Source organism: Leptonotus elevatus, chromosome 16, assembly GCF_054856555.1.
Source record: "Leptonotus elevatus isolate MCC_2025b chromosome 16, RoL_Lele_1.0, whole genome shotgun sequence".
NCBI lineage: Eukaryota > Metazoa > Chordata > Actinopteri > Syngnathiformes > Syngnathidae > Leptonotus > Leptonotus elevatus.
The window spans coordinates 11,107,336-11,134,775 of NC_141254.1; the positions used below are offsets into that span (position 1 = coordinate 11,107,336).

Here is a 27,440-nt window from a genome sequence, read left to right on the forward strand (position 1 = left end):
AGCCAACCAATCGGGTAATTCCCTCACCCAGTTGGCCAATCAGAAAAAAAGAAGGGGTATGTCGGTTACCAAGCGGCTCCCGTGACTAATGCCTGTCATATGACTATGACACCCACCATGGAGACAGTTACGAGGAACAAGACTCGCTCGTGGATTTGAAAAAAAGGAAAAGGGACTCTGTTCTTTTTCACCTTTCCTCCTTGGTACAAAATGCCTCCGACTCTGTTTCACAAACTTTTCAACAAGAAAATCGCTTTTTCGCCCCCGCCGCAGAGATGCAACAAAGAGGAGCCAGCTTTCAGGTACCTCATGTGGATGTCTGTGTACGTTACAAGTACAGTAGCGCCGTTTATTATGTCCATAATTGTCAAGAGTCGATTTACGCGTTGTGGTGGTAATTTCGGACCGGGCGGGTTTTGTATAACGTCAGTTCAGTCTCCTAGTAAGCGGGCGACGCGTTTCAGCCTGCTTGGCGGGGGCTAGCACCTAGCTGGGCTAACGCTGAAGCTAGCCTGTTTATCGCCACTCAAGTCTGACGTAAAATAGTCGAAGTAAGACTTAAAACTGTGTTTCTGATGCCTCAAACACCCCCACGTTTGAGTGTGCGAGTCGCGTGGCTTCTTTTGTTGTCATTTCACAAGATGCGCGACGGTATAAACTCGAATGGGTTCAAAGTGCATCTCGTGTCGACGTGCAGAACGTGCCGGTGTGTGCGACTGGAAGTCTGGCGTGCGTGACGTCATTACGCGTCTCGCGCAGGGCGGCAGTGGATGGGACCACCGGTTGTTAATGCAGTTTTATCGATTAATTGAAGCCCGAGACGTCACATTACTTGCGTCCATCTGCTAAGTTGTAAGGTTTTATTCTTGAAGCATGAAAACACTTTCAGTTGGTTTAGCTGCTGCAGAATAAAAGGCAAAACGCCTAATGATCAGCCCTTTTTATTGATAGTGAGTCTACAAAGAAAGTCAACCCAAACGTTATTTTTTATTTTTTAAATACACTAATATGTTGTCTGCGCCCTCACTAGTCATAACACGGCAATGCGCCATTCTAATTAATATTGCCGTTGCGGAATATGCGAAGCAGCAAAAGCCACCTCTTTTAACCCATCAGGGGGCGGCCATTTTGCCAGTTGTGAACTGGCATTGTTATTTTTAAGACTCATCACAGTTACTCAGGTTTAGCTTAATCATGGTTTACCTTGTGAACGTCACATGACCAAACTCAGAAAACAGGTGAGCCGTGATTGGACATTACCTGAGCAACTGTGATCTCATTTACAGTCAACAGCAAGTGGCAAAGTTGCCGCCTCCTGAGATGGATTGAAACGGATATATTTTGCTGCTTACTTTAAATTCCACAAACTCAATATTAATCAGAATACGGTGTTTAGGCTAGTGAGGCTGCATGTAATAACATTATTGTTAAGACATCGTCCACACGTGTTGGATGGCGACAAAAAAAACAACCTTACTATAATCTTACTTGCTTCCAATCAAATTGAAATTCCTGGTATGATCCCTGAATTTAATACAAAATGGGTTCTTCTTTCTTCCGATTAGTAAAACTTGAAAAAATGTGATTGATTCTTTCAAAGAGCAAGACAGACGATAGTAACGATAATTAATAATTAAAACGGTGAAATTGCCCGTTTTGAATTTTAACACAATTTACTCTGAGATGCAATAATAAAAAATTAAAGCAGTAATATGTTTATTGTTGTCTACCCCATCACACTAAATATTGGCAGCGTTCAGGGGGCAAATACGCTCTTTGATCCTCACAACTTTTATCGCCGTCATCACCACTGCAAACTGATGACCGTTGGACGGCCAAGGCGCGTCACCCAAAGCCCCGTCTCCAGCGCAAGCCCTGCGGAATACCAGCCGGGCCGGTGGCTTGGCCGACCTCTGACTCCTCTCCCGTTTCCCTGGCTTGAGGCACATGACCCATAATGGGCATACTGTACATGTCACCGAGCAGATCCCTACCATGGATCATCCTTGGAGTCCGGCCCCATATTTGTTCGCGAACTGCTGAGGAAGCTTCGCCATAAATCATATATGAAACGGAGGTCATGTGATTGACAGGACAAAAAAACAACCTGAATCCAATTTATTAATAGTGTCCATTTTTTTTCACTTGAGAGTTGGCAGGCGAGAAGTCTCTGATTCCCGAACAGCGTTTGTACTTGCATAACTGAGCGTGTCATGTGAGGCTTGCATCAATCACAGGCCTGTCAACTGGGTGTGTGCGTGCGTGTGTACATGTCACAACACAACGGGAATACATGTTTGTGTGTGACTATGAATGCTGTCAAGTTGCTTTCAGGGTTATTTAAAGTGGCCGTGCTCTGGTTACTCAATAGTACAGGGTCATGGTAAAGATGTATAAAATTGACCCACGGTTCTTTAAAATGGATGCCAAAGTTTCTGCCTTTCCCTGCAAACAATTATCAAAAGACAAGGACGACAAACGCGCTACATTGGGCTGCATGCTTGCTTGCATTGCAGTGAACTTGGCCACCGCCTCCCTGATGCTCATGTGATTGCAGGAATGCAGATGCGCTTCATGGGAAAATGTCTTTCATCGGCGGCAAAGGCGGCAGATATGCAGGTAGTCAGGTGCTCTGCTTTTTGCCTCGAGGCAAGTCGGGCTAATAGGGGAGAGTTCGCCTCCGTCAGGGCGGGTGGGGGATTCATTTGGAAGTCTACGGTTGCATTCCAATTGATTTTTTAAAATGGACCTATGTGCCATGTTCATAAAAGAGGGAGATATGTGTCCGGAGGAATGTCGCAGGAGGTATTTATGTAACCGTCCAGGCTGCACAAATGCGTGCTCGCAAGTGCGGCAGTGGCGGCGTTAGCGTGCAGGCTCTTTGAGGTCAGTTAGCAGGCTGTTGCTGACGTCAGAGAAGTGGAATAAAGCTGCGATGCAAGCAGGCACGTAGTATCTTTGGGCCATGGCTTTTGGATTCATGGATGTCACGCTGTAATGCAGGGGTTGTCAGATTTCCCAAGTGAAAAAAAGTTATAATCTCAGAGCGAAACTGTGCTTGCTGGTTGTCCCGCCGCCGCAACTCACTGGGTGGTTCCCGAGCTGATTCCATTTAGTAAAATTTGGCTAAAAGTGTTGTCATTTAACTACTACCTGGAAGGCTATTTAAGTTGTATCTGTGTCATAGTATCGGAACATTAAAAATAATAATAATTTAAGTACAATTTTGGGCATACAGTATCAACGCTGATACTGGTATCACCCCTGTTGAATACTCTACCATTACGCTAGTAATGAAAATTTTCTGTCACACTTCTGAATCATAGGCAGCATTTATCACACCTAGGTTTTTCATACAGAAGCAACAAGTGCAGGGCTGGACTGGCCATCTGGCATTCAGGGCAGATGCCTGGTGGGCCAACATCTTTTGGGGGCAATGCAGTGCTTTTTAATCATTATTTTCCTCCATTTTACCCCAAGAGACTGACCCACAATTTAGAGGGACTAGTCCATTAATCAATTTTGAATATAGACAACAACCTGAGCCAACATCAGTCAATATCAGTGGCAGAACTATGTGTTGTTAGGCAAGGGTGGTCAGAAGTCGGGCCGGCGGCCTTAAGTCAAAATTCCATGGTTGATTTTTTTTTTGTGTGCCAGTCCAGCCCTGAACAAGTGCAGTACTACCTCAGAAGCTAGGGTAATTTACAGCGCTACTTCAACCACCCGTCCACCCCCATTGTTCCTTTTGTAGTTGTTTTCCCTCAGTACTGTACCTTTAACACAGAACAACAAAAAAGCCAGTTTTGACGGGCAGCGCGAAAGGGGCTGTAAACAAGGGAGAGGGAGGAGAGGCAGTCAGCAGCACGTCGTTAGCCCGCCGCTCCAAGCCTGCCGCTTGCGCCGCAATCACCTGACATGTCTCATGTTGTGCGAATCTAGTCGGCCGTTATTCTTAGAGGCTGAGCGAGTGCAGAGAGGCAGCTTCGAAGGGGGCCGGAGCGCCCATCGGAAACACTGGCACAGTCACAGCCATGCTCAGGTAAGGAGCCGCTAATACGTTTGTCTTTACTGTCAGACAAGGTTGGCGTGTATCATTTGCTTTGTAGTTTATATCCGGGGTAAGGAAATCCATCGAGGGTTTTCGAAAGCAACTACAACACAGTCAGTTGTTGGCGGTTGGAAATAATCAAGGTGGGTTATTTTTTGAGCCAACAGTGCAACTGTGCAAGTATGTGACGCTCATGAAGTCATGTGCCGCTTTTATGAATGACTCGCCGCTCTGTGACAGTCACAAGCTCTCTGCCGCATCACCGCTTCCTCACTTTCACATGGGTCCAGTACTGCTTTTTTGTGTACTTGGGTGACCCCTGTCTTTTTTACTTTGTCTGATATAGCCTGAGAATAAAATGTCTGATTAGTTTCCCACAAAAATCCAATTTTAACTGATTTCTGAGTTCCACACACATATCGGGTCTCTTGTACAGCAAAATTTTCGGATTCGAAACGCATACTTAGGGTAAAAAAATGTCCATTGTGGATAAGTCCCTGGTTTTGCAACATATAATATAATCGGGTACCATGGCTCTTGGAATAATCAATGTGATTGAGCGCTTTTATAAATGTTATTAAAACCTCGCTCGGGTCGGAAATGTCACTAAATATAATGGCCAAATTGCTAACTTGAGAACACTGACTTCTTTTGTAGCACCTCTTTGTTAGCAGCCACGTCAATCAGTTCAATAAAGAAAAATGACAAACTTGAAATAATTGATCAAGTCAAATGCCCAGCCCTATTTTGTCAACTTCTAATTTTTGTTGATTATTATTATTATTTTTAATTTTCATTGGCTGTTGTTTACAGTCGGAGACAGAATGTCTTTGTGTCTTCCTTTGGCTCTGTCCTCTAGCTGTCATCTTCAAAACAATGGCGGCAGTCAACTCGCCGTCTCCGCATTGTGCAGAGAATCGGCCTGAATCTGTAAACAACTCATGTAACGCTTGCCAGGATTTAGTAGGAAAAGTTCATACCCCACCCACCCAGAACCATAAGTGTTGCTATGCTAGCTCAATGCTCATGCTTGAAATAGATTTTGGATTTTTATTTTTTATTAGTTTAAAAATCCCCCAATTTGTCTTTAATCTGCCAAATCTGAACAGGCTGGATTTGTCTAAATTTTATGTAAAGTGCAAACACATGGTAGCATCTCGGAGCAAATCGGGCTTGCTATTGTTTCTAGCTATGATTTGTAACAAGCTAAGGACATTTGGTATTCTGCTAATGCTATTCAGGTAACACTAGTAGCTAAAATTCTGGACACAGGAGGGATATTTTACATTCTGCTAATAGCTAAGCTTCAAAACTATGTATGGATGTCACGTTCCGCTAATGCTAGTAGCTAAAATTTGGAACGCGGGATTGACGTTTATCTTTCTGCCAAGATTATTTAGCTAACACTAGAAGCTAGAATTGGGAACTAGAGAGACATGATATAAATTTTGTAATTATGGATGCACAGTTGACATTCCACTAAGGCTATTCAACTCATGCTAGTTGTTGTGTTCGGAACAAGGGCATTTGCGTGAGTGAATGTAGCCATATTAAATTATTTGAAAATTGAATATGAACATTCTGTACATTTGCAATGTGACTCAAACCGAACAGGCTGGGCAGGCGGTGGCCAAGTTGCAAGAAGGCATGTGACTTGACTAAAATGACCGCCTGATGTGTAATCTTACACACAAGAGCTGGATACCGACTCACGAGGGGGGGGGGGGGGGGGGTAATGTGTTATCTGAGATCATTATGTAGGCCAGGTAGGCATTATGTCACACACTTAGCACTCTCAGGTCTTGGATCAAGAGGAGAAATCGATACGAATCTGGAAAGCGCTAGACCGAACCTCCCAGTCCAGCTCAAATTGTTGCGCACTCATGAGTGGCCTCTGTTGGGTCAGTCATGCTTGTCTCAACCCTCAAAGTCTGTTACGGTTCTGTTACGCTCTAGAGTGAACTGTGGCAGCCTGCACGGATTGTTGCTCACCCAGAAGAAGCCTTGGCTGGAACAGTCATACTTAAGTCACCCTCTCAAAGTCTGGTTCTCATGAGAAATTGCCTTGGCATGTTCATGCTAACCTCGCCCCCTTCCAAGTCAGTGGTGTGAAATCCAGGTCCAGAAAGTACAAACTCTGCCATAGTTTGGCTTTAGCCACGGGTGCTTCTACTCAACCGGCACCGGGGAGCTAGTTTACCTGCCGGTTGAGTAGGGTAGGGTTAGGCTAAAGCCAAACTGTGGCAGGGTTTGTGCTTTCTGGACCTGGATTTCACACTTCTGCTCAAGGTCCTTTATTTTGCTCCAGACAGAGCTGTCCAGGTGTGGTCGGATTGTTGCATGCTCAAGAGGCTCCTTGAATGGGACAAGTCACTCTTGCCTTGCCCTCTCATAGTCCCGGTTCTCATGAAGACTCTGGAGCAAACTCCACAAGGCCCACTCAGATTATTTCCTGCCTTCAGGCCCCTCGGGTAGGAAAGTCTGCTTCTTTTTGGGATCCAGAAGCTCTGGTTTCTTTTCTGATCCTGAGCGGACCGCCCCAAGTCTACTCGGCTTGTTACAACCCACTAAAAGTGTGGCTCTGTATTTTAGCTTAGCTTTATTAGCTAGCACGTGGGTGACAGTACTGATGGTAATATGTAAATCAACGCCCATCCCTCGTTCCAAATCCCACTTCTACTAGCGTGAGCTGAATAGCATTCCCAACATGTGTTCCTGTTCCCCACAAACACACGGAGAATGTTGTAGTGTAGTTTTGGCCCTTTAGCTTTGCACCTAATTGAGGTTGTGCTGCCAACTTGTCCCCGTAGTGGTTTAATCTTCCCTGAGTGCGCGTGCGATGTGTTAATGCGGCAGCGTAGCTACCCGGCAAGCCGCTGAGGTTAGAGCTTTGGCCCAGGCACGTCGTCACATGACAGCAAGATCGAGTGTTATTGTCGACTCGCAAGTGGAAGCAAAGGTGAAAGAGCACATGATAACTTCAGAAAATAACTAGTGCTCAACGTATGACTTCCTTGTTAAGGCCTGAGTATGACAAATTACTTTGCTTTGACAGCCTAACAAAGATTGTGTCACATGACCTGGCCTTTCTCACTCAGTGTTTGCAGTGACAGCAGTTGTGTGTTTGGACTCTTGTTTGAGAGCGTAACCCAGGCTTGAAACCCTAACCACGGTTTCAAGCTCTAACCCAGATCTGAAACCCTTATTTGAAGTCTGCCGTGAGGTGACCACAACTTGGTAGGATTTCCTGTAAAAACACCAGCAAATGGGGTTATGCAAATTTGTGTTAAAAAAAAAAAGAAGAAAAAAAGCTTTGTGTGACTTGACATTTGATTTGGGCTGCTGCCAACTCAACTAATCAACAACAGCGTTTCTTTTGCACAATTTCTTTGTAAATCCACATAAGAACACATTGTGTCATTTTTAACTGACTTTGCCGGTTATTCTTGAGACTAACCATGATAATACCAGACTATCAATAAAAATGCTATATTTAGTGTCCATGTAGCCTCCCTGTTGTCAACTTTACAGCTGCACTTAAATAACACACGCGCCGAGTTTCCTCAAAAGCACGGGGATTACCCCGGACTATGTGAAGGGCAGCCACCCACCACGCCGATTGTACCTTGGCAGCATTTATCTCTAAGGCACGCAAGCCCCCATCCTTTACCGGATCAACCACGGCGGCACGATAAAGCCGCCGGTTGCCTGGCAACAGCACCGGACCGGTTAAAACCGCTTAGATTTCCCTGTCTGATTTTGTGTAAATCAGGGCGGCGTGTCGTTGTCCGGACTTGGCTTTTCAACAACAAGATGAGTCTTCGACGGGCTTTAGTGTTGTTGATGTTGCTTCTGTATTGCTTTGCATTAGTGAGGACCAGTACCATTTGGCACAGACACATTTATTTATTTATTTAGTAGTGGAGTCTATACCTCAAGTGTATGCCATTATTCAAGCGGGAAAGGCCATCAAGAATACATGGGAAGAGGACCTTGAAGAATAATCTCTTCACATCATCTCAATCATAATTGTAATATTGAGGGAGCAAAATGGCGATTATCGGATTATTTTTCAAAATCATTCAGGCCTACTTAATAACGACTCTTCTTCTCTCCACGTAGCTGGCCGATCCCCCAGCTGGAACCCAGTCACATCCGGCTGATTGTGTACCAGGACTGCGAGAGGCGTGGCCGCAACGTCCTGTTTGACTCCAACGCCAAGAAGAGGGGCACGGATGACGCCCACCTCACCGTGAGTCACATGATTGTATTGTGTGTGTGTTGGCGAACTTGGCGGCATCTGTTCTGATCTCAGATGGACAGATCGTATTAACTATATGAGATTTGAAGTGTACCTTTTTTTTCTTTTTTTTTTTACTGGGTTGTTGATTTCTTTTGTGCAAGATGGCAGTTACCATAACAAATGAAAAACAAATTAATGTACACTGTACACCCGTGACGTGTGCGTGGCGTGGATTATTCTTTGGGGACTGTGTGATATTTATAATTGACGTGCTGATTTCTATTGTGCAAGTTGTCTGTTTTCCTGAGTAACCGAATGTAACTGACACCCACCTCCTTTGCCAGCTGCCGCTGGCTAATGCCGCCCTGGCAGTGCAAACTGCGTGCGCCGTTTGTCTTGGGCCGCTGCCAACCGTAATAATCGATTTATTTGCCATTCTGCTTCTTACCTGAAGTCACATGACCACAGTGAGGCTGAAGAGAGGAGGAGGAGGAAGGACACAAGGGATGATGATGATGATGATGATGATGGGGAGGGAGGGAGGGAGGGAGAGGAGGCAGCGGCGGTGATTGTTGTGTTGCTTTTTTCGCTCACTCACGAGTTCCTGCAAGAGTCATATGACTGACAGTCACATGCTGCTGCTGGCTTCTGTGTACACAAATCACGCACACACACAGACACACACACACGCCTCTCCTAACAAGCAAAGTCAAGAAGCACATGACACAGGCTGCTTTCAGATAAGCTATCTATGTGCGTCTATGCTGTTTTGACTTTTGTTATTTCTAGTTGTTTTGGTGATTTCTATTGTGCAGTGTGTCGGTTATCATGCATTACTAACAAGAGGCACAATCACTTTAATTCCTCAATACAACTCCATTGTGTGACAGTGTGCATCATGTTTTTTTTTTTGACTACATTGTTTCTTGCCTTGTTGATTTCTATAGGGCAAGGTGGTGTTTATCACAAAGAGGAGACATTTCTTTAATTATGTCAGCCGCAAAATGTGTGCTGTGGACTTTCTTGACTGCTTGCATTTAGTTCTGTTAATTTATTTTGTGCAAGGGAGCAGTTATCATAGAACTGGCAAGAGGAACAATCACATTAATTATGACACGTCCATTGAGTGCCATGTGACAGAGAGAATTTTGGCCGGATTATTTCTATCTGTTCTGATTTCTATTGTGCAAGGTGGCGGTTATCCTAAATAAGTGGTGTGTGTGTGTGTGTGTGGATCCGGCACCTTAACTCATTCACTGCCATTGATGTCAAAAATAAATTTGAACTATTTCTATTAGTTTAACATTTTTTCCACTTTTGTTAACAAGAGTATGAAAACCTATATATTTTTTATTGTATATTTAGAACAGATATAAAATGTATGGTTAATCGTGAGTTAACTATTGAAGTCATGCGATTAATTACAATTAAACATTTTAATTGCCTGATGCGATAAAAAAAAATTATTATTAGAAATTAGGAGCGTCGTAATTAATTGCATGACGTCACAAGTTAACTCACAAATAATCACACATTTTATATGTGTTCTAAATGTACAATAAAAAAAATCGAGGTTTTCATACTCTTGTTAACAAAAGTGGAAAAAATGTTAAACTAATAGAAATAGTTAGTTTATATATATATATTATCTATATCTATAACCGTCAATGGCAGTGTATGACCCATGATTTGCTGGGTGTGTAGTGTGCCCTCTTTTGGGTGAATTGTTTGTAGTTATTTTTGTTGATAGCTATTGTGCATTGTGACACCAAAAACTTCAACAAGCTCCTGAGTGACAACATGACATTAGTTTTGCTGATTTGAAAAAGTGACGTGGCTTCAAAATGTATAATATACAAAATTTAGAGGAAATGTCAATGCACATTGAACAGTAATTGTCTCACCTGCTGCCTTGTCGTACCTCCACAGGGCACGGAGGGCCAGGTGAAGATGTTCGGCAAATGCTGCCGGCTTCGACCGACGGGGGGCAGCAGCAGCTCCCTGGACAGCTCCTCGTCCTCCTGTGCGTCCGAGACATCCAGGGAAAACAAAGAGCAGGGTCTCCGCTTCCAGGTAGTGCCCATTCAAGAACAAAAACATGCCAGTTTGCCAAAATGAACTCCTCCGCAGTCATTCAAACCGGCCTACATTGACAGGGTTCGAGGTGCTCATCCGACGTGGTCATGCTGGGGGAGATGATGTTTGGATCAGTGGCCATGAGCTACAAAGGCTCCACGCTGAAAATCCATCAGATTAGGTAAGAAGGAAAGCATGCATTTGGGTGAGGGTGTGTACCTAATAATCTGTCCCTCATCGTGACAGGTCGCCGCCTCAGCTAATGCTGAGTAAGGTGTTCACAGCCAGGACGGGAGGCAGCGTGTACGGCAGCCTCAACACGTAAGCGCGCACACACATTTGGGTAATTATTATCTAAATCATCACCCATAAATCTCCTGATAATCTGCTTTTTTTCACAGGTTACAGGACAGTCTGGAGTTTATTACGCAGGACAGCAGCAACACCCTGAAGCCCGATCAAAACGCCACGCCAAATAATCTCCTGGGGAACATAGGTAACCATAGCAACAACACACAAACAGCCCTCCTGTAGCCTCCAGTCACCATGAGGCGTGTTCATCCTGGTGAAAATGTGTGTTTTGGAGGAGTATTTTTTTTCTCTTTGAATTCAGCCTGAAGCCTGTTTGACTGAAGTAACATGAAATGTGGTCGTCGTGTCTAACAGGAGCCAGAAAAAGTCTCAAGATGCCATGCTTGAAAAGACACAGGGAGTCTGCCAGTTTAGCTTTAAGTGGCTATTTTAGGGTTCCTTTGACTATTTTGCAAGGCTAGAGATGTTGTACCAAATTTTAGCCTTGTATATGGGTAAATGGATTTAAAAAATAAAATAAAAATACATGTCCAATTTCTACTTAATTTTAGCCTTGTGTGTTAGACAAAGCTAAATTTCAGAGGATGTTTAGCTTTTGCCATTGCGTGTAGGTGCAATATGGCAGATTGACATTTTGACATTTGGGATATTGGGAATGCAGCAGCATTTGTTTCTCTTGCTAACCCTCAAACATTTTTTCAACAGAACTCCAAAGACTTTGCCAACACTTCCGCTTGAAACATTTCCCCCGAATCGCAAATCTTTTTTAATGAGTGATGTAAACAATACAAGGAATCTATGAAGAACTGTTGGCAAATTTTTGTGCAAATTCTTCCTTTTTCACAGAAAATACTCAAGGTATTCTAGTTCCTCAATGTGAGGACATTTCTGTGAGATGGCAGTTGGCCTTCCTCTGGGACAGACTGCAGGTCTTAGTGCAGTTTTTTTTGTTCATGCCCAACTAAAAAGCTCCTTGTTGTAAGGTCCGCTATGATGACAGGAGGCCGCCAACTTTCCTCCCTATTCATTCACTAACAAGCATTTTTTCTTCTTTTTTTGTTCGTTTCCCTCCCTCCCGTCATTCCCGCCACCCCTCTCTCTCTCTTTCTCTCTCTCTCTATTCCGTGTTTGTGTTGCGCAGGATTTTCTCAGCTCTGCAGCCCTCGACGGGCCTTCTCTGAGCAGGGCCCGCTGCGTCTCATCAAAAGCGCATCTTTCTTTTCAGGTTGGCGCTTAAAAACAAAAAAAACAAAACAGGCCACCAGTGTACGCAACTTGCATGTTTTTTGCTGCAGCTTATGCTGTTTGGACACTTGACATGGCCATTTTATGGGGGCATTCAAGGACAGACAGGTTTGCGGTTAGGATAACCCGCCTCTTGTGTTGCGAGTTAAATTGACCCGCTTTAAAAATAAAAAAATCTGGGGGGTGAAAACTTAAGATAGACCAGGCCGATTATCCCTGAACCTTTTTTTTTTTTTTAGAAAGTTAAAATAAAGTATATTGTCTGAGATTTTTTTTATTATCTACATTTTGAAAAGTAAAAAAAAAAAAAGTTCAGTAAGCATTAATGCTTCAAGACATTACAACAAAGTCAAAATTGGCATTTGTATTTTTAAACATTTTGACGGCAATCATATATACTGTATTTGCAAATGAATTAACAAGCTGTTGTCATATTGTGGCCACTTGTATACCATGTATATTATAAAACAATATACTTGGATGGAGGGAAAAATAAGAAATATTTATTTACATGATTAGAAACACTTTGCAAAATAGCAAAAGTGTGTAATATAGTACTGATTTTTTCTAACTTGCAGTATATATATAAAAAGTAGAAAATAAAACCAGCAGAAGTTGTTTTATCCAAAGAAAATGTCAACTATTTATATCTAACAGTTTTAGACTTCAAAGTGGGTCATTTTGACCCGCCACATACCAGGAGGGTTGATTCATCTTTCTTGTATTCTCATGAAAGCCCTCCCGGAGCGCGCATGGGTGAATCCAGGTGTTAGTTGCAGTTTTTACTAACTCACGCTTGTACTAACCTAATGATTGTGTGCTTTTTTTTTTTGTGGGTGATGAATGATTTTCTCTTCACTTGCATGGAAATCACCCACCTGAGCAATGCTTTGCGTCCGAGCACATAAACACGCTTGCACATTGCGGTTGGGCGGCCACTTGTTAGAATGTCAACAACACGTGTACTTGTTCTTTACCGCACGCAGTGTCTAATGTTTTATTACCGCAGTAGTGGAAGCATTAAGTTCATAAATTGATATTATAACATCCCCATCACTACGCGCTGCCTTTTACCAGCAGCGCCTGTTGCATTATCAGTCCCGTGTCCGGATTATACAAGACAGGAAGTGCAGTTTTTTTTTCTTCATTGCATGTAGTATGTGTGAAGCGTTGCATGATGCGTTGTCGTGGATGTGATGACACAAAGTTGCAGATTGTACAAGGCTGGATTTACTGGTCTATTGTCTAAATTTTGTTCGCTAACATCTGTCAAAAATACAGCCAGCAGGCCTGAAATAAAATGAACTGTTTTTGCTAATTATGTCTCCTGAAAGGCCCACTGATGGATGACCATTTAAATGACATTCTGAAATGTGGCTGTTACTCACTTTTTGAAACAAATATATTGCACTCGTTTCTGTTACAAAATTTAAATTGACTCTGCAATAAGATAATCCAAAAATTTGAATGTTTTCAGAATATACTCGTAATTATTTTCACACAAAAAAAAGGAAATATTCTGACCTGTTTATTTAGGCCATGGACAATGTGGTCAAATTTAGGTGAAAGTCTCCCCTGAATAATAAATTTGACACCCCTGATCTAAAGGAGCATAGAGCAGCCAGTGTTCCTCAACTTTTTACCAAAAAATGACCACCTCAAAAAACCTTAGCTTGCCAAGTATCGTTATTAAAATACAGTTATGTAGTAGAACTAAGTAAAATAGAGTTTAAAATGTTACAGAATGTTTAAAAACAAATACTTCATTATATACATTTTTAAAATTGGGTTAAATTTAGTCTATGATTCAGTTTCCTTGCTTTACAATTACAACCAACAAAAGGTATTTGCTCAGTTATAAGAATTGGAAATGATTTTAGTTTTACAGTTTAAATCCAGCCTTCGACGGAAAAAGACTATCAAGGATGGCACCTCCACTTGTTTGTATTATAAAGTCACCTGTTTTAATTTTGTGCTGATTTGCTATCAATTTTCTTTGTTTTCTTACGTTTCCTGTCCTGTCACCCTCGAACCCTCTCCCTCCTTCACCAGGCCACAGTCACCCCATGGACATGCCGGGGCGAGGGTTGTACGACGAGAGGGACAGCGGCATCGCCCGCTCAGGTACGCTCACCAGACACCCCCCCCCCCCCCAAAAAGGGTCGGAGGTCAAGAACAGTTACACAAGCACAGCTATGTTTGGACCTGCCGTGCGTAAGCTGTTAATTCACTTACCCTTTGGGCAAACACTCGTCTGTAAAACTTTTATTTGGGTTGCACTGTGTGGAGGGGAAAAAACAACATTAAGCCAGGGTCTAAAGTGTATTGGTAGAGTTATGCATTAAATTAGCTGGCCGAGTTAATTTGGAAAAAAAGAATATCGGTCAAGCCCTAATACACATTACACACACTGTATATGTAGCTCCCTCAAGCAAATTAAATTAATTTCATGCACAGTAGAAATCAGCTGTTTGCCTCCAAGTGTACACATTACACACACACACACACACACACACACACACACACACACACACACACTGGCATGACTGGTATGAGTGGTTATGATGCTTTCTGCTCGAATCCCGATCATGCGCTGCATTTAAATTTAGCAGCTCTGAAAAAGCTGCCCCTTATAAATGAGCTTCTAATTCAGGCTTCATCTCATCGCTACGCACACACGCACGCACCCCTGAAGTCCATAGCACACTTTAGCCTATTTACCGGATCCCCTCAGCGATGCAGGAATCCTATACGGCCTCATGTGACGGGCTCATATTCAGCGTTTGGGGTGCCAAGCCGTCAATAGGATGAGCATGCGACTCTATTAGATCTCATGGGAACGCGAACTGATGTCTCTGTGAAATACAGCTTTAGAAATGTAAAGAGTGGATTTAAGGGAGGGTTGACTTCTATGTTGAGTAACGCAATGGTGGGCAAAGTGTGACACAGCAAGTATTTCAATGAGTCAATTTATTAAGGAAAAAGTAAAAAAAGTCTAATTATTTTAATTATTTCAGCTCATTTAGCATTCATGTATTTTTACCTAATAATATAATAGTGCAATTTGTACTTTTGTCTTTTGAGAATTAATTTGATTAAAATAATTGGTAAATTATAATACATCACAAATAATGCAATTAAAAAATGAGGGTAAATAATTTCATAAACGATTTCCCACGTTTTACATACATTTAACTTAATCTACAAATGAATGTTAAAACACAACAAATTATAATTTGATCTCATGTAATAATGATTCATTTTAGATATAAATCCATTTGACATTTTTCTTTTCATTTCATTATGATTTAGCTCGATTATGGAGGCAATATTAATCACGATTCATTGAAATCACGATTAAGACAATCATTTGTTTTTGGTACAAAACAAAATGTTTAAACTGTAAGAAATATTTAGACAAAATAATTTCTTTGAAACGTTATAATTATGCAAGTTCCTTTTGGACCAAACAAGATTTATTAAATTAGTCATTTTAAAATAACAAAGGTACAAATATATATACAACATTAGTATTAATAATCTTTTATTTTATTTTTTCCCCGATTATGCCGATTTTGTAATTGTGGTGTAATAATTGAAATTGGAATTGAATTTCGATGAATTGCACAGCCCTTTTATGATTGAATAATAAAAGTATAAAATTAATTAAATTAAAATAAACAATTTTACATGTATTCTACATGCTCATTATGTCCACCCCTCCATCCATGAGAGACCTGGACTTAACTGGCATAATCATTTAAATTAATTTAATTGAAATAAAAAAAATAAGGTTAAATAAATAAGTGAATTTGTGATTTAAAAAAAACATTTTAATATTTCTAATTAAACAAATATTAAATGCATTTTTTCCCTTCCTCCAGCATCTCTGAGCAGCCTCCTGATCACGCCCTTCCCGTCGCCGGGCTCGTCTCTGACCAGCAGCTGCGCATCCAGCTACCAGCGGCGGTGGCGGCGCAGCCAGACAACCAGCCTGGAGAACGGCGTCTTCCCACGCTGGTGAGTGAATGGCGCTCATTCAGAAAAGCAGGCCAGTTAAAACCTGCCTGACGCTATTAAACCATCATCAAATGCAATCATTTCTGTTATATTTGTCCAATTTCACGATTGTACCATGGTCGCCGTCAGGTCAGTGGAGGAGAGCTTCAACATGTCGGACGAGAGCGGCGGGCAAAGCCTGGGCGTGGCGCGCAAGAAGAAGATCGCCATTGGCGTTATCTTCACGCTATCGTCCAACACCGAGGAGAACAGTCGATTCCAAGATTTCTTCTTCTCACACTTCCCGCTTTTCGAGAGCCACATGAACAAGCTCAAGAGCGCCATTGAACAGGTGAATCTCCATTGTTGTTGGGTTTTTTTTTAACTACCCAGTAATATTGCTGGTTTTAGACAAGGATTGTCAGAAAAGTTCCAGGTATACCTAATGGCCATATAAATAAAACGGTAAGCTGTCATATTGCAGTGATTGACGTTCACCCGTAACTCACAAATGTTGTTTACTTGGCAGCGTCACATTTCCGGAGCACTTTCACGCGACATCATGGTCACATCACATTCCTCGCTCCCCGCCTTCCCATGAATTCCAAAGTGTCACGTTTCTAAAAAAGTGTGTGTGTTATGTCACCCTCCCACAAGGCCATGAAGATGAGCCGGCGGTCAGCTGAGCCCAGCCAGAGGGCCTTGGCCTACAGTCGCATGGTGGATGGGCTCAACGAATTCAGGTAGTTTGCTGTCATTTACATTATGTTCTTTGCAGATTCAATCCAGTTTATCTGGATTTTTTTTTTTTTATTACTCATAATGTTGTGGTAAACATTATCTGCTTTTTTGACCCCTCTCGTGACTATTTCAAAACAAAACAATAGGAACTCCTATTAAGAAAAAAAATATGAGCGCAATGATTTTTCCAATGTCCAATTATATATTGCAAAAGTTTGATTGAAACTTTAGATCTGAGGTATGTCCTTCAAAACATGTTTTGGATAACAAGTTTGTTTACATATTCAGAAATAATTTTAAAAAGTCTTATCCCTTTTTGTTTTGTTTTTATTATTATTATTTATTTATTCATTTATTTATTTTTTACTGTGTTAATTTGACCCACAAAATGACAGGATGGCTTAAGTGGGCCTAGTCTGTGCATGTCTGTGTGTGTCTATGTTGAACACACACACCCCACACCCCCCCCCCCCCACACACACACACACACAATCTCTCTTACTTTTTTTTTATTAAAATTTTTTTAAGGGGCCAATTTGACCCGCAACATTTTTAACAATGGGATATTGTGTCAATTTGACCCATCTGATGTCTAAAGTGAACCTGATCTGTGTGTGACTAAGCCACCCACTTTTTTTTTAGGTGACATCGGGTCACTAAAATGGTCCTAATCTGTATGTGATTGTCTGTACCCACTCACACTGTCGCTTATTTATTTATTTATTTTTTAAACAATGGCACAATGTCAGTCAGTTTGACCCGCAGTAAAAGCAGTGGCTGAAAATGGACCGAGTGTGATAAATGCTTCGACTTGGCACGCACATAAGGCCCACTTTAACCCTCCTCTTATGTCACTTTTTTTTTTTTCACACTGGGTCAATTTGACCTGCAACATAACAAGAGGGTTAAAGTGGACCTCGTGTCGCCACACACACACACACACACACACACACACACACACACACACACACACACACACACACACACACACACACACACACACACACACACACACACACACACACACACACACACACACACACACAAGCAGCTGGCAGCGGGGCTTGAGATCCCCTGCGTGTCGCAGTCATATGCCCGATGGCAGCCGGCCCACCTGAGTGGCAACCCTATCTAACGGACACCCCCCAAACTCCAAATAGTAGAGTCGGGCACAAACAAAATACCTGCACAATCTCACCTTCAGACTTGGGCTTAATTTAAACGTGTTGGCCTTTGCCTTTTTTCAATGGGTGCCTTTGACCTCATGGAACATTACAAAACAGCACCACATGCCTCAACCCTCGCATGCCCACGCAGCTGTGACGTGGGAACACACAAACGCCAACGCATGCTGACAAAGATAAGACGCGCACTTGGCGAAAGCATAAAAAGCGTCTATATCAGGCGAAGTGAGAGTGGCAGGGGGTGAAATACTCTCTTTTATTTACATAAGATGATGATGTGTAGTAATACACCAAAGTTTATTTCATTACATATCAGACAGCCATTTCCTACCTACATTTTTCTTGCTATATATGTAATAATCTAATGCATTTCCACCCTAAAGTTCCACCGAAGTTTGCAGGACCTCTTAAAAGTAGGGGTGGGCGATCATTACCGATACCAGCCTTATTTTAAGGTATCAGTACTCGTGAAAAATTTGAGGAATAGAAAATTACCATTAATTTCATCCATTTGAATTCATAGGTCTTTTTTTTTGGGGGGGGGGGGGTATGTACTAGTGGTATTGGTATCGGTGACTTCTCAAGAGTTGAGTATTGGTGTCGGTCTGAAAAAAAAAGTGGTATCGAACATCACTACTCAAAAGTACGAACTACCCGTCAGAGCATGGTTTTCTCCTGTCCCTCTGAATTACCTCGGAAGTAAATAAAGTTAAAATAAATAAAGTTCCACTTTCAATTCATTTTACTTGTAATTTCTGGAACTAAACGGGTACCAAGCAGATAAGTTTAGAGCTGCTGACGGAGGTGCTTCGGATTGGCATGGCCGCTTTAGAGTGCCTCATTGTCATGGTGAGGAGAACCCCTGTGACGACTGCGAGCCGAGCGTGGTTTCAGCGCATTCCACGTACACACCCAGAGTGTTCGATAAGAACGGCTTCATTTTTTGAGCATCCAAGTTGCAGTTGTTGACTGCATTAAATCGAGTTGAACAGTCAGTGGGTCTCGGGCAGCTCCGTGCTTCCAGCCTGACATTCCTTGGGCCCGCTGCGATTCCCACCACCGCGTCCAAGGCTGGCGTCTGGCCGAGACGTGCCCGACAACCCCCACCCCTCCATCCAATCCCCCCCCCTGGAAACTCCTGGCCTTCTTGCAGTAGGGCGGGTAGGGTGGGGGTCTCCACAGCGAGGTCTTGTTCTCGGACAATAACGCGTCTGTTCTCCTTCTCTCGCTCCCCTTCCAGGATGACCATATGCGACCTGTACAGCATGCCTCGCGTGGCCGAGCCCGTGTGGTTGACCATGATGTCGGGTGCGTCGGAGAAGAACCACCTGTGCAGCCTCTTCATGCGAGAGTTCTCGCTGCTGATGGAGCAGGCCTCCAAGAACCAGTTGAGTGGCACGCTCCATTCTGTCCGACTGGTTGAACAGCCCCCCACCACCACCCCTCACCCACGTCCGTGCCGGTCACAAATTGCTTATTGTCGCCTTGACAAAAGATGCCAGAGAGCTGCTGCTCGTGCACGCTTCAATTGGGTAGCAAAGGCCTGGTATTGAACACATGCAAACGTATTCAGCACACAGCGCGGAGGGCTGCATCAAGTGCAACAAATTTCAGTCATGTTAGAATGTTTACTTTATTATTTAGGTCACCACCAAGGCTTGGCTTTGTTGAAGTGTGACTTCTTTGTTGGTGAGATTGCACACCTTAGTCACATACAACAGTCAATGAAGATAAGTTAAAAAACAAAAAAACAAAAAACTAATGTTTAGAAATACTTCACATTTGAACACCAACATTTTAACTTTTAAAAGAATAAATTAAAATGTACTTATTCTTTAACTTTAAATTTAGGGAAATAAAATAAAGTATACATTTTCCAACTACATTTATCTATATACACCAGATAATTGCTGTAATTAATTTAAAAAAAAGGAAATCTGAATGTAGGCCCTTATTTTTGTAAGTGTTTATTTTCTTGTCTTTTTTAATTCTTACAAAAATAATACATCAGGATTTTTTTTCAAATTCTTCTTTTTACACATTTTTTAGATAAATTTTAATCGCTAGGAAATCATATTTAGCTTTTTTAAATTTAATTAAAAAATATTGTGACGAAAGAAAAATTCATGTTTTAGCAACCAGAAATGACAGTTTTTTTTGGGGGGGGGGGGGGGGCTTTTTAACCTTTAATTGACAGGACAGCTGAAGGAAAGGACCACACAGCCCAGGAATCGAACCGGGGTCGCTTAAAATAATGTTTGACACAAATTTTAATTCCTGAAGAGGGGGGAAAAAAGTTTTAAAAATCTTAAAATGCTAATCAAGATGATTATATTGAAAATAAAAATACTTTTTTTTTGCTAATAACTATAAAATACTTATAATAATATAATGACTCCAATAGTTTTACTTTATTTATTTATATATATTTTTTATTCATTCCAAGGTAAAGGTAATTCTTCTTCCATTTTTTAACTTCCTGACAAAAAAAATTATCATTTGCGTTTTTGGGGAGAAAGCAATTTGTATTTTAGCGCCAGGACAGTTATTCAAAAAAACGTTGTTTATGCAAATTTTAATACCTGCATGTAAATTCTAATTGCTTTTTCCCTCTCCCTCATCCTGTAATCAAGTTATACAGTTGTGTTAGCTTCTTCCTAATGTTTGTGTTGTCGACCACCGTGTCAAAGTGGAGTCATGAGACAGGAAGGGAAGTAGACGCTTGTTTAGAAATGAGAAGTGAATCATGCCGCAAGAATGAGTGTGTGTGTGTGTGTGTGTGTGTGTGTGTGTGTGTGAAAACGTGTCTATGCGCGTGTGTTTATTCACTGTCCACTTTTGACCTTTTCAACTTGCGATAAAGCCCCCGCGGTTGCCCCCAGGTTGGCGTTCCCTTCCCGTCGGCTCACCCTGTCCATCTTGTGACGTTGGCAGGTTCCTCCCGGCGTTGCTGACGGCCGTCCTGACCAACCACTTGGCCTGGGTGCCAACGGTCATGCCCAACGGCCAGCCGCCCATCAAGATCTTCTTGGAGAAGCACTCGTCGCCCAGCGTGGACATGCTGGCCAAGACGCACCCTTACAACCCGCTGTGGGCGCAGCTCGGTGAGAGACGGCATATATAGAATATATGTAATAATAAATAAATAAATGACCTCAAACTAACTTTTTTCTATCTCTGCAAAGGCCAAACTGTCCTCTTTTGGGAAACCTGAAACATAATAATATTTGGATTTAGTCTCATCTCTTGGAAACTCATTCCTGGATGTTTGCCTTTATTTAGATTTGCATAAAAAACAACAAACAATGCCCCTGGGCAGTATTCTTCTTATATTTATATCATAATAAAAATGAATTTTAAAAAAGCCCTACTGCTCATTCAAATACGCAAATGTGCCAAAATAGAGTAAATGTTACTAAATGTATGGTGAAATTTGTTGCAAAATCTGAAAATGTTGTCACAGATAATTTTGTTTGGGAAAAAAAAAGGCCAATTATAATATAGTAAGTGTAAACAAAATATTTAGTTAAATTTTTTTTGATAAATTTGGCAAATATAACAAAATGTAGTGAATATTTATGTGAAAATAGTGGATTGTCACATTTTGTTCAAATATGTAGATTTTGTAATATAGCACATATTTTTTGAAAATACAGTGATATTGATTACAAAATGTGTTGCGTTTTGCCAGAAAATGCAGTGCATTTTGTTGCAAAAACATGGCAAATTGCAAAATGGTAAATATTGTTTCAAAATGTTGTATTACAAAATGTGGTCATTTTTTGTAGTGAATTTTGTAAGACGATTTCACAAATTTGTGATGAATTCTTGTGTAAAAATAGTTGATACCTTTGCAAAACAAAATTGAACAATATGCAACGGAAATAATTACAGTATATAATGAATTTTATTACAAAATGTAGTGATGTTATTTGCATAAAATAGGGCATATTGTTGCAAATTATTGTGTTTGTTGCAAAACTTGTTCAATTTTGACTAGGCATATTTTGTTTGTTACACAAATTCATCTATTTTGTTACAAAATACAGTGTTTTTTTTGGGGGGTGCAAATATGGAGTTTTGTTGCAAAATAAAGTAAATGTAAACGGCTAATTTTATCACAAAATATGGTGTTTTCTTCCAAATATAGTGAATGTTTAAAATAGTTTGACAAAAATATTTCTAGACTTAGTTATATAATTAGCGCAATAAAAATAGGTAAAAATTATATCTAGCATGCTGCATTTGAAAGTAGGTTCATGGGGACATCGAGTGGTCATAGCTAAGAACTGCAATGCATTCACGCACATAAAAAAAACAGTCATTGACGCAGTGTTTTGTGCTGTTTGTGATGAGAAAAAAAAGGAGAAGCTAAAAGTGTCGCTAACGTCACATCATGCGTTCTCAGGTGACTTGTACGGCGCCATCGGCTCTCCGGTGCGCCTGGCGCGCACGGTGGCGGTGGGCCGCCGTCAGGAGCTGGTGCAGCGCCTCCTCTACGTGCTGACGTACTTCATCCGCTGCTCGGAACTGCTGGAGACGCACATGCTGGACAGCGCCGAGGACGAGGCCATCGTTCTGCCCGGCTCGCTCATCACCACCTCGCTGCGCAAGGGCGAGGTGGAGGAGTCGGACTACGTGCTGGTGACGGTGCACAAGCCCGGTGGCGACTACTTGGCGGAGAAGGACGACGAGGGCGAGGACGAGCGCGAGGACCAGAGCCAAGCGTTCGGGACTCTCCAGGATGATGTTTGCCGGACTTCGGAGGAACCCGAGGGGCCTCACAGGGAGTCCGGCAGCCCGCTGACTGCCGAGGCCCGGTTGGAGACGGTGCTGCCTGTGGGCTCGTGCTCACCGAGGGAGCGTGGACCGGACGAGGGTTTGGGTAGGGAACCCGTCGCAGACCCCCTGTTAGGCTTCCTCCCAGAGAAGAAGCCTCCGGATAAGAACTCCTCCCCTGGAACCTCCATGTCGGGCCCCATGTCGCTCATTGTGACGGAGGAGCCGTCCACCAAAGTCACCTTCCTCATCGGTGACTCCATGTCGCCTGAGTCGGACACAGACAGCCGGCGAAGGAAGGTGGAGGAGGACATGAAGCAGCACAGAAAGCTCCACCAGCTTCTGCCGCCTCCATCGCAGGAACCCCCATCTCTGCAGCGGGTGTCTAGCAAACTTCCCCAGTGGAACCCCGACGTTCCGGATTACAGCCAATTTGACGAGTACTTCTGTCCGGAGAACCCGGTGGAAACGAGGACAATAGACGACGTGGCCAAACGGGAGGAGGCTGCCGGTACCATGGCCGGTCTTCACAAAGACCTTCTGGACCCTTCGGGGGCAGGACGCCGCGTCCAGGACGGCGTGGAGGATGCGAGCGACTTGTCAGACGCGCAGAGGAGGTGCAGGTGCGCCTCGACGGACTCGTGCGACAAGGGACTCGTCCTGTCCGTGCCCGTCCTCCACCGGGACGGAGGCGACGGCAGAGGTGGCGGTGAGGACCAAAAGTGCAAGGCGGCTCCCCTCAACGATTGGGAGATTCCGCGCAACGAGAGCTCAGACAGCGCGCTGGGCGACAGCGAGAGCGAAGAGACGGAGGACTGGCAGGAGGAGGTGATGGTGCCATTCCCAGGGTGAGTGTGTGTCTCAATGCATCAAACACTCTTCTTAGATACACCGTGATTCAGTATTTGCAAATTGCCCCACGTTTCTGCGTTCCTTTTAACCTGACTTTATTTTATTTTATTTAACCTTATAACGCCATATTAAATCCACATTTCCCCATTAAAACCCTGGGGTATATGATCAGACACATGCATTGCACAGATAATCCATTAGAGGGCAGTATCACCCAGCTGATGGCTTTTAGCCAATTGAGAAAGGAGAGGCACCTATACTTATTGATAGTGGGAAATGTTCTTTCTCGTTTTTTGAAATACTTAAATGTTTGATATGTCTGTTTATTATAATATTTTTGACAGCTATAAATGTACGAATTTACAGCATTGTGACCGGATGTATCCAATATGACACAAATCAAACGTCATATGTGGAAGTTGATTTAAAAGAAAAAAAATGTGTTCAAAAGGAAGGACCAATATATACTCTATTTACATATAATCTGAATTTTCTCTCATATATTTCATGGTTCAGGCTTTATAGCGTTAAAGTGCCTCTTGCTATTGACAACATATTAACTGGACCTGAATTACTGGTGCTCTTATTCCACATAAATGAAAAAGTATCACAGGAAGAATGCATTGATCAGACCGTCACGAAGCTGAATAACAATTGTGCATCCAAACTTACAGACGTGTTGTTTTTACCGGCAGCTCCAAACTGGTGGAGAACTACTCCAAGCCGACCATCGCCAACTTCGGCCGCTCCCTGTTTGGCGGCTACTGCCCCACCTACGTGCCGGACTTTGTACTGCACGGGATGCCCAGCGACGACAAGCTCCGGCAGAGCCTCATGGCTGAACTCACGCACGCCGTCCAAGTAAACAAATACATTTTATTATTTCAAATGGGGGGCCACAAATAATTTGTAAGGGGTGCTTGGACCCAAAAAAGTGAAAGTGGTGTAATGTTAGCCGGTGTTGTTGTACGCAGCATCCGGTGCTGGACGAGCCCATCGCCGAGGCCGTGTGCATCGTGGCCGACACGGACAAGTGGACGGTGCAGGTGGCCAGCAGCCAGAGAAGAGCCACCGACGTGGGCAAGCTGGGCAAGGAGGTGCTGGTGTCCAGCCTGGTGTCAGGATTGCTGCACTCCACGCAGCAGCTCTACAAGCTCAACATGTCCCCCAACTTTGTACGTAGCACACACACGCAACCACACGACGACATATTTTCACCTCCAAATTGGTACAATTTGAAATTTTACCGAAATTGATGTAAAGAGAAATAACTTGAGAGAAAATCTAGAGGTGGGACAGTCGTCATGAGAGATTTGAAGAAAGAATTAAATAAATCTTCTGTTTCTCGTGAGAAAATAAAAAATCTTCCAGAATCTCATGAGATTTTGGATTATCCTGTGACATTTGAGCAAATCCAGTGAGACGTCAACAATCTCTTGACTTCTGCAAATACCGAAACTTCCCAGAATCTCTTCAGACTTTGGATAATCTTGTGAAACTTCAGCAAATCTAGTAAGACTCTCTTAAAACAGAAGAAAATCTCACAAAAGAGACTGTCCCTAATCTTGTAATGAGATTTTAGCCAAGTGTCTTTTTGAGACTTGAGGATGTTAGACTTCAGAAAAACTCTTGATTTCTGCAAATACCGAGACTTCCCAGAATCTGTTCCGACTTCAGAGAAGTTTCTGAGAATTGAGAAAATCTTATTAAACCTGTAAAAAAATTAATCTCCCGAGTCTTCAAAAGTTGTTAAAACCAAAAAATCTGGTGATAAAACATCTGGTGAGACTTCCGCAACTCGAATAAAAAAAAAACGTGCACGTTTTGAGAAATCTTGTAGACTTAAAAGCGAATCTCACAAGGTTTGATAAAACCTCGTGAGACTTCAGCAAATGTTCGGATGCAAATTTCAAAACATTTTAGGAAAATCTTTGAGGCTTGAGAAAATTTCATGAGACTGTAGCAAAGACTACTTGTGAGACTTCGAAAAGTTTCCTAAGACTTCAAATCTTTTTAGACGTCAGCAAAGCTTATGAGACTGCAGTAACTTATCGAATCTCACAAGATTCCACAAAAGTTTCAGCAAAACTAAAAAAAATATATATATTTTGTGACCTGAGCAAATCTCATGAGACTTTAGCTTGTCGAGCAAGGTTTCCGCGGCGCATATCTTGACGGATGTTCTTTGTCCTCAGTGCATCATGCACCTGGAGGACCGCCTGCAAGAGATCTACTTCAAGAGCAAGATGCTGGCCGAGTACCTGAAGGGTCAGAAGAGAGTCCATGTCAAAGAATTGGGCATGGTCTTAGGGTGAGCACCCAGTATTGTTATCATCATCATCATCATTGTTATTATTATTATTATTATAAAGTAGGGGGACAAAAGTCCATACACACTACACTTGAAATTAACTTATTTTAAATGAGCAAGGAAGAAGGGACAGAATTAAAGCCAAATACTTTTGGATCATTATTTCTGATGATGCCATTGGTTTATTTCAGAATCGAATCGAGCGACCTGCCGCTTCTGGCCGCCGTGGCCAGCACGCACTCGCCATACGTGGCCCAGATCTTGCTGTGAGGACGAGGGAACGAGTCTCGGCTTCCTTTTTTCCTTCTTTTCATTCTTTTGTGGACCTCTCACACTGTTGCTGCTGACAGGTGCAGTACTCCAACACACCACAGGAGGGTGCCGTTGGGCAAGAAAGGAAGAGCCTCTTGTTTGAATGTTTTTTTTCTTTCTTTCGGACACCAAGCCAAAGACTTTATGACGAAAGGAGTGTTAGGACCACACTGAAAAGAAACAAAATAATACTCGACCAAAATTAAGTCGGAGTCTTATGAGAACTAAGACATTTATTTGGAGAAAAATAAAGTGTATATTTTGAGTTTTTTTGCCTCAAATATACCACTTTTTCCAAAAAAATTAATAAAAATCCCTCAAGATTACTAAATACAGTTTGTTGTCAAAAATATATCACCTTAAACTTTTGGTTTCTTGAAAATATGCAAATTTCTCTCTTGATAAAATGATACAAAAGTGCTTTGTTCTCAAATAAGCGAGCTTATTCTTCAATATACCACTTTTATTTTTTCTTGTTAATTCTTGACTTGTAAGATTCAGACTTGAATCTGGCCATGTCATTTTTAAAATCTCTTTTCACTGTGGACCTAAGCATTCCTTGGTACTTGTTTAACTTTTAACGCCAAGAAAGACACTTAGAGGTATTTTCTATTCGATTTTGTGTTTTTCCCCGTACAATCTCCAACAAGCCAGCCGTGGTGAAAGAAGTCTTTTAAAACAAGGATGCCAATTTTTTTGTCTTTTTTTACAAGCCAATTTGACACCCCCTCCACTACACCCCCGTTCTTACTCAAATATACCATGACAAACCGGTTCCGAAAATTTCCAAACTCTACCTCAAGATTTTCTTATGCACCATTCACAAAACTACCCTGAGGTCATTTATTAAAAAGGGATTTCTAACTCTTTAAATCAACATGTAACTTTTTCCCCACCCGTCGTGGAATCATCGCTGGGTCTATTTTACAACCAAAACATAAAATGCTGAATATTTTCACACTTTTATACCATGTTTACGGCAAGGAGTAACCGCAACAAGATGCAGGAAAACCCTCTGAGTTTTTTTTCTTCTTCTTGTTTTTAACCGTGCTTTCTTCCTTTTTGTCTTAATGGGAAATGACGATATCATCGCAGGCTTCCAAACAGCCGCTAATGTTGATTAGCGCTTGTTGTTTGTGTGTTAAAGGCGTCCTTTGTATATGATTAAGTTATTTTTGTGGACTGTACAATTCATTTCCATGTATTTATACCTTTTCAACAATTGTCTCCTCGCAAATATCTTTTTCCCAATTTTATGGGAATGTTGTGCAATAAAGATGCAGACATTTGGACATAAAGGAGTCTCCTGGGTTTTTTTCATATTGTTTTTTGCAA

The 27,440-nt window shown here is 42.2% G+C and overlaps 1 protein-coding gene across 3 annotated transcripts; it reads left to right on the forward strand.

Annotated features, from left to right (window-relative positions):
* The first annotated feature begins 99 nt into the window (after positions 1–99).
* Positions 100–27,403, forward strand: fnip1 (folliculin interacting protein 1). 3 transcript variants are annotated; one of them, XM_086099060.1, is made up of 18 exons: positions 100–302; positions 8,174–8,303; positions 10,224–10,367; positions 10,451–10,551; positions 10,617–10,691; positions 10,772–10,866; positions 11,824–11,907; positions 13,980–14,051; positions 15,812–15,947; positions 16,077–16,278; positions 16,584–16,669; positions 19,092–19,238; positions 20,786–20,955; positions 22,260–23,478; positions 24,178–24,343; positions 24,457–24,657; positions 25,678–25,793; positions 25,985–27,403. In XM_086099060.1, the coding sequence occupies exons 1-18, from the start codon at positions 211–213 to the stop codon at positions 26,061–26,063; spliced, it is 3,315 nt and encodes a 1,104-aa protein (XP_085955186.1). In that variant the 5' UTR covers positions 100–210; the 3' UTR covers positions 26,064–27,403. The 3 variants fall into 3 exon arrangements, with proteins under 3 accessions (XP_085955186.1, XP_085955187.1, XP_085955188.1); XM_086099062.1 differs by lacking the exon at positions 100–302 and adding an exon at positions 3,495–4,042; XM_086099061.1 differs by lacking the exon at positions 11,824–11,907.
* Positions 27,404–27,440: the final 37 nt, after the last annotated feature.

What these genes read in the sequence shown, in the direction of transcription:
- fnip1 (XM_086099060.1), top strand. Translation starts at nt 211, where the DNA reads ATGCCTCCGACTCTGTTTCACAAACTTTTCAACAAGAAAATCGCTTTT. An exon ending in AAAGAGGAGCCAGCTTTCAG is followed by an intron (nt 303 to 8,173) that starts GTACCTCATGTG and finishes CTCTCCACGTAG; the next exon opens with CTGGCCGATCCCCCAGCTGG. An exon ending in GAATTGGGCATGGTCTTAGG is followed by an intron (nt 25,794 to 25,984) that starts GTGAGCACCCAG and finishes GGTTTATTTCAG; the next exon opens with AATCGAATCGAGCGACCTGC.